The following is a 12,049-nucleotide window of genomic DNA, read 5'->3' on the forward strand; positions in this document are numbered from 1 at the left end:
TTGGCCGCCAGGTCCCTATCCTTACTGGATACCTGCGCCTTAAGCTCGGCCTACAAGGATTAAGACTTAGTTAACTCGACAAACGAAAAGGATGGCAACAAAAAAAGAGGGGTCAACTCGGTTCGAACCTCAGCATGCTCCTTAGCAGCCTGCATATCTTCTACCTTACCGGTCAGTTCAGCAACCTTGCCTTCGAGCTCAGTAATCTTCGTGCGCGCCGCATACATGCGCTGGTTATCTTTCTCGCATATTTTCTTCCATTCAGCCTTTTCTTTCGCCAGCAGTTCCTCAGCAGCACGAAGTTTGCCCCGAAGGCCTTCACGACCCCACTCTTCTGATTTCCTATCAGATTGAAACTTGGTTTTTTCTTCAACAAAGGCAGCCTTAGCCTTCTCATAATCTTTAACCTGCTTCACCAGGCGCTCACGATACCTCTCCCAGTCCACCCGCTCCTTGACCATCGTACGCCATTCTCGCACGATCTGGTGATTGGCGGCGTGAGTGTTGGCCTCCTCAACAACATAAGCCTGGTACAGCCCATGATGGGTTTGCGCCCTTTGGCAGTTAACTTCACCAGGAGGGAAGGAATTTAAGAACCAATCACGACACGCTGCAAACTCATTAAATGTATCCTTCTGCTTTAGACCCCAAGGAGCTTGGTGTGGAGCGTTGCCGCGCGACTCCTCGGTATAGGTTTTGTAATAAAGATCACCCACAGTATCTTTAGGACCGATAGGAGATTGCGGCATAAACCCTCCAGCGCCACCAGAACTCACGCCACCAGCAGCAGCAGTTTTCTCCTTGTGAACAGCAGAACCTGACCCCCCAGTAGTAGAAGTTACTTAACCTGACCCCCCAGTAGTAGAAGTTACTTCGCATGATGGAGTTGGTCAAGCCCCGTAATGTGAACAACCTCCGGACCCTGCGCCTTATCACGAGCAGTGTCAGCAGCGGTCCTGGTCCCCTTTGGAGCTTCACCGGTAGGCTTCCCAGAAGTTGTTTCCTTTTCCTTTTCAGCAGTCTTGCCAACAGGCTTCTCAGCAGCTTTCTTCTCTTTCTCCTTCTCATCAGCTTTCTCTTTCTCCTTCTCGGCCTCTACCCCAACAGCCTTGAAGGGTTTGATGGTAATCTTAGGCCTCTTTTGCGCCAGTTCTGGGGGATCTGTGATGACAACACCCTTCTTTTCAGGGGTCTTCTTTTTGGCCTCTGCAGAAACAGAGTGTTAAAAAGAGATAACAAAAGAACGTAAAGTGAAATCAAGAAACTAACCAGGAGAAAATACATAAAGAGAGCGCAAGTTGTTCTATTTTCCAATAAGAGGGACTCCACCAGGCTTTTGCACTACCGAAGCACCAGCCGTAGTCTCCCTGCTCCTTTTCCTGCTAACCAACTTTGCAGCAGGCTCCTTCTCCTCTTCTTCCTCCTCTTCTTCATCATGCACGAGAGAAGACGGAGTGGCTCCAGCATCTGGGTTGTGGGAACCCGCGCTCCCTGAACTCCTTGAACCAGCAGCTCCTGTCTTCTTCTCGACTACGTGCGACAAACCTTCAAGTGAGTCACTGATAATCACATAATCTTCCAAGTTACTCTGGCGAAAGCGTAGAGTACCTTTATCAGCAGCACCGGGCGCTGTGCGGCTACTCCCACCCTTCTTGCTGGTCACATCAGCATCAATGGTGATAACCTTCTTCTTCTTTTTCTTCTTCTTCTTCTTCTTCTTCTTCTTCTTCTTCTTCTCTTCGGGGTCAATACCCAGGTCGCGCAACACACCTGCAAAGATGTTAGACCAGGAATTTAGCTCTCCATTGGAAGATCCCACAGACTCCTCGCTGGAAAGATAGATAATCTCTTTCCCAGCAGAAGTCAAAGCGCTATAGGGACGAGGATTAGGTGTATGCGCACCTTCGGTTGCAGTAGGCGGATCGGCGAAAGCCCCAGGAACTGGATACATGAAGTGCGGCTTGATCCTATCATACCAATACTGCTCCCCTGACCTCAACGGGGCGCACGCCCATGGATCCAACAAAAGTTGGGAAGGCAGCTTGGTAAAGTTGTGTCTCTACATTCGAAATTCAACAGTTAAACGCAACGAAAGTAAGCAGAAAATTAAGGAAGCAACTAACCTCTGTCCTCAAACTTCAAAACCGGAACCTCTTCGCTATCATGCGGCCACTGGTCACTCATCTGCGCCGCGACCAGAACATTTTCACCAAACACTCGGTTTGGAGTGGCAGTAAGCTTCAGATACCAATCTTCCTTCTTGGGAATCGCCATTTCCTCATTCTCGATCGGTTCGGACCATGGGCGGAAGATCATGGCAACCGGTATCACCTCCTCGCGAATGAAAAAGAACTTCTGTTTCCAGTCATGAAAACTCTTAGGAGGGTTCAGAAGTATCTTCTTCGCAGCCCCTCGACTGGTAAATGAGTAGAAGCCCATGTTTCTGATCAGTTGATAGAAGGCTCTAAACCTTTCCACAGTCGGCTCAATATCATGGGATCGACAGAGAAATTCGAAGTGTCGAACTCTAACCATTCCAGGTGGACTCATTTGCGAAACATGGAACCCATAGAACTGAAGTATGTGGGCCAAGAACTCCGTCGCCGGCAACCGGAAGTTACCCTGTAAGAAGAAATCTTCAAACAACGTGATATACCCCAGCGGTGCATCGGCGGCCGTCTGATTCTGACCAGGGTACCTTCCATCCCATTCCGGTGGAAACCGGAAACTCCGTGAAATCTGCTCGAACAACCCTAAGTCCCATTTAAGAATAGGAACGGGACCTTCTTCACCAAGATTTTCCTGATGCTGCTCTTCAGCCATTGATATTCAACGAAACTTCGAAACTAATGAAAAGCTTGAAGATCTGCTAAGAATTTTAAAGACCTGCTATTGAGTTTGAAGATTTGAAGAAGAGATAAGAGAGAAAATAGCAACAGTAGAAGAGAAAGTGACCTCCTCTTTCATCTCCACGGTTATTTATACTCATCGCATTTTATGCGATGAGTAGACGTGTCGGGTTCACCGCGCACGTACCCAATCAGCGACTGCCACGTCAATCGCAAATCCCGGAGCAACAGTTACCACGCGCGCGTGGACCTCACTCTCTTGACAGAACCAAACCGTCAGAGACAACTTGATGACGGGAGTGTCAGCGGTCAACTCAAACATTGCCATCGACGACGTTTATTACCAACCTGTCAGATTTCAAAATTCGAGGATTTTCCCGCCCGAAATTACTACAAACTTCATGCAGAAGTTACTCCGGCCGCGCATATTAATATTATACAACAAGCCTGCGCGCCTACAATCAAAAGCAAAGAATCACCAACAGCCAGGCATAGTAGTCGCGCCGTAGCAAATGTCAAAGATTTACACGTGCGCGCCTACCCAACATAAAGCAAGCATTTTTAGCACTTTTTCTAAGTCCAGAGCTCCAACCACTTGCCTTACGCATGGTGCAGCACTGGACTGGGGGGACTTGAAGGGGTATGGTCCTAGAAAGCCGCGCAGACCTTTATCCAGGTCGCGCGCATGACCATACTCCTTATTCATCAATCTGCTTATAACCAACCTCGCGCGGTTACCGTCATCACACATTGACCGCGCGCGAGGTATAAACAAGATAAAACAACAAATTCAACACTTAGCATTCTGAACAAGAGCCTTCAACCACACATACCCTGCGCAGCCTAGTTACGTGTCCAGCAGAGGTCGCGCAGGACTATGCCGCAGGCCCACTTCAGAAGGTACGAAAGGTATAAGTGGCAGAAGAAGAGCCAATCCGCGTCCTCCATGCAGTGCTCAATCGTGCTCCATGATCGTCTGACGTGCAGGAGACAGAGAGTACACAAGGACGCCTATGTGGCACCAATCACAGGGCAGAGATATCTGCCCCACGATCTCCACTTACCTGCTGATGGCAGAGGGACAACAAGGCCGACAACAGTGACACGTGGCTCCAATCAAGGTGCGCCAGCACCTGAGAACTTCTAAAAGACACTAACGGTCGACACCAGTGAGACGAGGAGCATATCTGCTATGTTGTCGCCTTCCGGCCCAAGGCCTATCAGCCCACATCCTCTTACACCTCTCCGGCTATAAATAGGACCCTTCATTCACAGGTAAAACCATTCTATTTCCTCTACTCTCACTCTTTACACACTTAAATCTCCTCAAAGCAGATACTTATTCTCACGCTGGAGTCTGGTTAAGAGGGAAACCCCCATATTCGCCTCTTAACGAACTAACGGTGTTCTGTTTTGCAGGATTAACGGATCATTATGAGGCTCAGAAAGTGATAAGAAGATTAACCCTTATGGTAGAAACATAAACCAAACTAATCAACCCCAGAATTAGTTCCGTGCTTCTTCAAACTACTTTGTGTGTACTTAGCATATTGTTAAAGTGGATTCGATGTACTTTTGATAAAATACTTGTCTCTATTCATACATGATATATTTTTGCTCCCGATATATTATTTTACGTATATGCAAGGGCGAACCTACCTTATAATAAGGGTAGCCCCACTACTCTATGACGCTTCGGCAGTAGTGTAAATTTTGGAAAAATTTTATGTTTTTTAGATTTCATTACCCCTATAAGGATTTTCTAGATCCGCCACTATGTATATGTATATCGTTTGAAAGTTGTTTTTTTTGTGATGAAATTAAATGCAAGTTTTGAGGCGAAAAATATACATTATGCTAAATCAACTCAATTTATAATCTATATATATAATAAACAAAACCATTGGGGGACACATGTCACCCATTGGTTAAAGCCAAATAACTGCAATTTTTAATATTGGCTTGGGTTTTGCTTTTGTTCTTTTATTGCTAAGTGAATGAATCCTTTGTGACTATACTGGTAGGCGTAAAGAGTTTTGTTATTTCAAAAATTCATGTCATTTTCAATCTTCTAGCCTGATGTGGTCTTGCTTATGAAGAAGCTTCAGAATAAATACCCGGTTAGTCATTTTCTTTTTTTTTTTCTTTTTGTTATGGGCCAAGTTAGTTAAATAAGGGGTCGCAATAGGTTTGGATTGAAATAGGTCATGCCAGGTAGGGTTGAGCTGCAAATTACTTATTTGTAGCATATTTTTGTTATATTATAGATTGTTGATGTTAATGTTTATGTGGTGTTATAAGACTTTCTCAAACATTTATACACCAACGGTCAACTGCTTCTCCAAGGATATAGTTGCATTAATGATTTGGTTTCCTAGAAAAGGCACCTAAAAGTTGTATTCTTTTAATAATTCAATTTTCATATTAGTCGTGGCTCACTTAATCTGCATTTCCTTAGGTTTTTTGCAATGAGTGGTTGGAGACTTGGATATATTGCTGATCACCCTTCATTGGCGCCTGTTATATAATTTAAAGTCAGGCACATTATGTCACATAAAAGCTGCTATAAGAATCATTATTCATTTAAACATGTAATAATATCATGTTATCGGTGATTCACTTAATTTAACGCGTACCAAACAGAGACATTTAAAATGGCCTATTTTGACTTCTAACTCATTTTGCTTAGAATCCATTATGACCCGTCACCAAAAACCCAAGCCGTTGTTTAACCATTTTTCTACAATTTAATTTTATTTAGACTTTTTGTTGAATATGATAGATATCAAGCTGTTAAAAATGTCTATTTTATGTTTATTTCATTTCAATGCTCTTTTTCATAATACAATTGACGTTTGTAATCAGATCTTGCGGATGAAAATGAATTTGTACGCGAGGCTGCGCACCTTATGCAGGTGAAGATGGAGGTGGATGACAAGGTGTTCATTCAGAAAGTGTAATTTGGCCGACTGTTTTTGGGATTCTTATGTGGGATGTCATCTTTTCTGATGTGCCAAATGTCTTTCTCAGCAGATTTTAGGTACTGGAATACAGTTATTTAACGGGTCAAATGTTTTATGTTGACAGTTCTTATTGTCGGGTTTGATACGAAGTCTGCTACTACACTTTTTAAGTGTAAGATTTCAATTTATCATCTTCAGTTCTTGAACCGAAACACTCGAATCACCTTATATTCTTAACTGGATATAAAAAAATGTAGGTATTTTTATTTTTGGATTCATGTATTTTAGTGTGTACTTCAAATTTAAGATATTTTCGAAGGTTTGGGAACGAAACAGTTCTAAATCGGATGCCGAACGAAACTGAACAATTTCTGATTGGTCAGGTAATCGGCTCCCATTATTTATATTTTTCAGTTACTGTTATGTTTGGACCCGATAGGAACTCTTTATCAGTTTTAGTTTGTAGACATGAAGTAGAGCCATCTACGAGATTTTATATTTTAATGCTTGCTCTTTGTTTTTCACTTACAAGCCTCTTTTTTTGGAGCTATTGTTTAGGTTCATGTTCAAGGTAGGCCAATTGTAAAAGTGGGATAAAGAGCAATTTTTATGGTGAAGATGGAGAACAGTGTGGGGTAGAGCAACTTGCCTTGCAATATTATGCAGGTGAATATGGAGGTGGATGGCAAGGTGTTCATTCAGAAAGTGGAATTTGGCCGACTGTTTTTGGGATTCTTATGTGGGATGTCATCTTTTCTGATGTATCAAATGTCTTTCTCAGTAGATTTCAGGTACTGGAATACAGTTATTCAATGGGTCAAATATTTTATATTGCCAGTTCTTATTGTCGGGTTTGATATGAAGTCTGCTACTACACTTTTTAGGTGTAAGATTTCAATTTATCATTTTCAATTCCTGAACCGAAACACTTGAATCACCTTATATTTTTAACTGGATATCAAAAAAATGTAGGTATTACATGGAAACTTTGAATACATATGGAGGCAAAGTTGGGATACTTATGAAACAGAACTAAAAATATGTGGTGGAGAAGGGAAAGATGATACTTTAGAGGTTCAAAATGTTATTTATGTACTTTTGTTAGTAGTTTTCATTATATTATTAAGGTATCAAAATGTTTAGTTAGTGCATAATGTGCCACTTACATATATTTCTTGTGACGTCATCATATAATGTGGCCTCCCACCCATTGAAAATTCTTATGTGTTCAACCCGTGTATCATAGAATATTTCATTTCAAAGTAAATAATATGGTTTTGGTTGAAGCCCGCGTATTACGCGGGCATCAACCTAGTATATAATAAACAAAACCATTGGGGGACACATGTCACCCATTGGTTTAAGCCAAATAAGCTGCATATATGGCAGTACATGTGGCATAGCTAAAATTGAAGGATTGGAATAGCTTCTCTCATACGATTCATTATACTCTCTCTCTTTCCAATTAAACTCTAATAAAAAATCGTCTGCGTCTCTCTCTCTCTATACCATCAGCGACAACCTTCAATCGGATCTTTCATTCATCATTCAATGGATTTCAAGACTCTAAACTCGACGGTAATGGTGATTTTGTGGTTTGATTCTATTATTTTGTAGTTCGATTTGTCTATTTTCGTTAACACTTTAATGATAGTTAGGTTTTTAGTCGAACCTTCAATCGGATCTTTCGTTCATCATTCAACGGATTTCAAGAATATAAACTCAACGGTAATCGTTATTTTGTGGTTTGATTCTATTATTTTGTAGTTCGATTTGTCTGTTTTCGATAACAGTTTAATGATAGTTAGGTTTTTAGTCGACGGCGATGTTATTTAGGGTTTATCATCGACATTGATAGTACGAAGTTGATTTCTGATAATACTCTTATGATTTGGTCGTTGAAAATGTTGTTATGATTTTTGTTTACTGATTGAGTTTTTTTTTTTTGAATGATTGATTTATTATGATTATAGTTAGGGTTTTAATCAGCGATATTAGGGTTAAATGTTGAGTTAGTTAGTGAATGTTTGTTAGATATTGAATTTATGTTGTCTGTTTGGTTTTTTTTTATGCAGAAGATTTCTTTTGGTTTGATTGTATGATTTTGGTTCCATCTTTTGATGAACACATCCTCTGTTGTTAGTTATTGTTGAGGATTAAACCGCGATTGATGTTTTTTTTGTTTACAACTTGAATGTTATGTGAAAAGTCTCTTCGTATGGACTGGTTGTTTTTTGTTTTAGGAGAAGACATTGATTGTTGATACTGAATATTGAAATTGATACGCAGAGTTTTGTTGTTTATTTTTTTTACTAATTAGTCTGGATATCGTTTGAAGCAGAGATGGTGTAAGGATTCGCAGCCCGTGTGTGGAAGAACAACAAAAAATCGCTGGTTAGTATAGATATTATAACCATTTACAATATCACTAATATTATAATTGCCATTAACGAGTTTGCCTTTTCCTTTTACTGAAACTTCCTGCTGATTATAGTGAATGGATTAAGAAGTTTGCTTATCCAGAGAAGAAGGTATGTTGCTTTACAATTGAGGTGCTAAAGGTATGTGGTAGATGTTGGTAGTATATGTTGAACAAGCAGGTTGTTTTTAGACAATGATTAGTAGTATTTTTTTTGTGCGGTCATTATGATCCAGGATTGAAATTTTTGTGTTTGTTATAGTAACCGGTACTTTTAAAGCATTGGTAGAAACTGGTGAACAATAGTTTTGGATTATGTTTGGTTAATTTCAGTTTTTTAAATCAAGAAATGTCATTGGTAAAAAAAATTTAATTGTGAAGTTTCTGTTTTTAATTGTATAGTTGTTTAAAAACTTTAAACTTTATCCTTTAATCAAATATTTCTTTTGTAAATTTTAATTTAGTAACGGTTTTGACTTTCAAAATTCTTAATGTTGTTTTATGTATTTTTGGAAGGAAAAAACAGATTTTAAAAGTCTAATATGGAAGTTTTTTAGGATCCGGCGGTTGATCGGTTATGTTTTTTATGTAAACAATGATTTATATAATCCATTAAAATCATTCAACATTTAATTAATCCATAAATTTTATTTAAAAAAACAACTTTAACCAAAAGATTACATTTATATACTACCAATCATATCATAATTATAAGTGAATCTTAAAATTATTAAATTTTAAATATTATGATATCCACCGTAATTCACAACTATTATTAACTTTAAAAAAAGTTAGGGAAAAGTTGGAAAGTAAATTTCCAATCGTTATATAGAATATAGTTTTATGATTATTTTAAATAAATGTTGTGTATGTATTTTGGTAGTTTTATGATTATTCAAAATAAATGTATTTTTTTATAAATTTCAGTTTTCTATTAATAATAGTATATAATTACGGTAAGTATTTTTTTATTTTCAAGTTTACTGCAATTTTTAGAAATTCTACTAAAGTCAATCCATTTCTATAAATAACTCATTATAATTACGGTAATTATTTTTTTTATTAATAACTTTAATTTTCAACTTTACATAAATAATTTAGCTGATTTCTTATATATATGAACTTACTAATTACAATTTCTTTCATCCTCAAAACAGTTTCATCATATCCTGGTTCTATTTCATCGAAATGGATGAAAATAATGTGAGTATGTTAAACAATCTTGATTGGAAATCAAAGTTGTTTACCATAAAGGTCAAAGTTTTAAGACTCTGGATGCGTGTGAATCCAAAGAGAGAAGGCGAAGTACTTGCTATTGAGATGGTGTTGATGGATGAGCAGGTTAGAGTTTGAATATCATTTTAATCTTAAAAATTTATTTGACTTTATTTGTTGATATTTATGTTAACGATTTTTTTTTATTTTTTTTTTTCATTAAAACCGGTGAAGTCGATGTCAACTATCGAGTTGGTTTGTACTTCATCATATATAACAACCACATCGGCATTTCTGAAAATATGAACATATTTTTTTTAAAATTATGGCTTTTGTGCTGAGTATATTTGGTTTTGATCAATTTTTTTCTTTTACAGATTTTATTGGATATGTAGATGAATGGTCTGAACCAGAGGCGACGAAAACAAAGATCGGAAAAGATAGCAAATACATGAACTTGCAATTGCTGGATGAAGAGTCTGTTTATTGATTTACCTAATTTTTGTTCATTCAAAGTTTAGTATTATATATTTATTCTTTTATGATATCCTCTGATATTTTAAATTTCTATTCATGTAGGGGTATTAAATTAAACTGCACCTTATGGGACGAGTACTGTGATGAGATGTTTGACTACATTCAGAGCCATAAAGAGGAAGTCCATGTTGTTCTTCTTGTGCAGTTTGGTAGTTTCAACAAGTATAAAGGTATTTTGTTGTTTACAATCTTGGTTAATTTTACATAATTTCTTATATGATTTTTTAAATTTCAATATCCATTAATTTATATTAACTTTTTTACTCAGGGAAGACAACACTCTCTAATGCTTTCCATATAACAAGACTGTTTATCAATGCGGACATAGAGGAGATTCGGTCATTCAAAACCAAGTAAATATGGTTTTAATTAATATGAACTACTCATTGATGTTAAAATTTTAATATTTTATTTTATTGTAAACAGGTTTGTGGAGAAGATATGTAAAACATCCTCTAATGGCCAGAAATCAATTGGTTCATCAGGAAGTATCAGTGTTACAGACGACTTTTTAGTTAAGCATCCGTTTTCCAATTTCCGTGATGTTACTTTGTTTGAAGAGGTATGTATCCAATTTTAAATATTTTAAATAAATACATTAAAGACACTATTTTTATCAATTTATACATTCAATCTCTATTTTCCTACATTTAATTTCAGCGATGTGAGGTCATAGTTGTTGGTACCGTCTTGGGTATTGATGATAAAGACGATTGGTATTACCTTGGTTGCGAAGAATGCAACAGAAAGGTGAAAACAACCTTGGTCATAGATGAGGCTGAGGACGGTGCTGAGGAACCCAAGTTTAAGCAGGTTTTGGTTTGTTCAAATCCTGAATGTCCAAAGGAAGTTGTCGGTGCGACACCAGTGTAAGTTAATGGTATTTGTTGTTAATTTATAATCGCTTTGCTTATATTACCAGTTTTTACCAATGTTAATTGAATCTATTTTGTGAACTACTTTTTGTCCATTTAGTTTTAGGATTCCGATCAGAGTACAGGATTCGGCAGCCATTGCGTCATTGACTTTATTTGACTTTATTTGACCGTGAAGCCAGAAAAATGTTTGGCATGACTGCAATTCAGCTGCTTGAGAAGTCAAAAGTGGAACAGGTAAATTATTTTAAATCAGTTTCTTTATAAGTTGTTATATATGGTACATATTATTAATGTCGATATATGATATTTATGTTGTCAATAAATTTTAATTCACGTATTATAGGCATCTTCGGAAGAGAAAATCATGCCCTGTCAGTTTAAAATTTTGAATGATAAAAAGTATGCTTTCAAGATTTAGGTTAGTCAATTCAATATTGACAACCACACTGATGGGTATGCTGTTCATAAGCTGGTGAATGATCCAGCTATTATTGAATCTTTGGAGAGACGAATTCCAGCTGATCAGGTTAAATCTACCAACCTTTTAATTAAAGACATCTTAGAAAATTTATTATTTTTGTTGTCTCTAATTTATTATTTTATGAATTGCAGGGTGTGGACGAGCCGGATGCTGATGTTTCACTTAGCGATTTATCAACTCAAAATCCTTTTGCTCTAAAGGTATATAACAAATCTTAATTTCATAAAATAACAAATTTGTTATAGATTTTTTTTAGTTTCTAATGTTGAATATTTCATACAGGAGGCTGTGGATTCTATTGGGGATAGCTTCACACCCGATTGCACATCTAAAGATTGTTCAAAGACTTTATCTGCGGAACTGAAGCGTAACCTTGCGGACGTTTATGAAGTTGAAGAAACCACGTCTCTATTATCAACGAAGGTTAAAAAGACTGGTGACGCAGATGTCGCAATTGATGGTGTGGAAACCATCATGTTGGTTCCAAAGATTGAAAAGTAGTTCATGTTTGAAGTATGTGTTGCAAAAACAATTTGGCTGTTTTCCTTATTTTGATTGTTTGGTTTGGTTTGGATGTTTGATTGGTTTGGACAATTGTTGTTATGGTTGGTTTTTGGACAAAGTACTGTTTGTTTTTTGAATATTGCATATGATTTATAATAATTTAAGGTTTATATTTTGGTTAAGTTATGTTTGTTTTATTGTTT

At 37.4% G+C, this 12,049-nt stretch overlaps 1 protein-coding gene and 1 long non-coding RNA gene across 2 annotated transcripts; both read left to right on the forward strand.

Moving 5' to 3' along the window:
• Window positions 1-9,419: 9,419 nt before the first annotated feature.
• Window positions 9,420-10,737, forward strand: LOC110933418. Its single transcript, XM_035989319.1, has 7 exons — window positions 9,420-9,572; window positions 9,681-9,705; window positions 9,824-9,923; window positions 10,026-10,153; window positions 10,252-10,336; window positions 10,410-10,545; window positions 10,660-10,737. Exons 1-7 carry the CDS (start codon window positions 9,420-9,422, stop codon window positions 10,735-10,737), a joined length of 705 nt encoding a protein of 234 aa, XP_035845212.1.
• A 481-nt stretch (window positions 10,738-11,218) lies between these two features.
• LOC110934661 lies at window positions 11,219-11,691 on the forward strand. Its single transcript, XR_002588530.2, has 3 exons — window positions 11,219-11,387; window positions 11,474-11,542; window positions 11,625-11,691. It is a non-coding gene; the product is annotated as an uncharacterized LOC110934661 (long non-coding RNA).
• The last annotated feature ends 358 nt before the right edge of the window (window positions 11,692-12,049 follow it).

Source organism: Helianthus annuus, chromosome 4 (assembly GCF_002127325.2).
Source record: "Helianthus annuus cultivar XRQ/B chromosome 4, HanXRQr2.0-SUNRISE, whole genome shotgun sequence".
Lineage (NCBI taxonomy): Eukaryota > Viridiplantae > Streptophyta > Magnoliopsida > Asterales > Asteraceae > Helianthus > Helianthus annuus.

Excerpts from the sequence above, each read along its gene's own strand:
- LOC110933418 (XM_035989319.1), top strand. The coding sequence starts at position 9,420 with ATGGATGAAAATAATGTGAGTATGTTAAACAATCTTGATTGGAAATCA. Across the intron at positions 9,924-10,025 it reads TTGCAATTGCTGGATGAAGA|GGGTATTAAATTAAACTGCA; the intron begins GTCTGTTTATTG and ends CTATTCATGTAG. Across the intron at positions 10,337-10,409 it reads ATTCGGTCATTCAAAACCAA|GTTTGTGGAGAAGATATGTA; the intron begins GTAAATATGGTT and ends TATTGTAAACAG.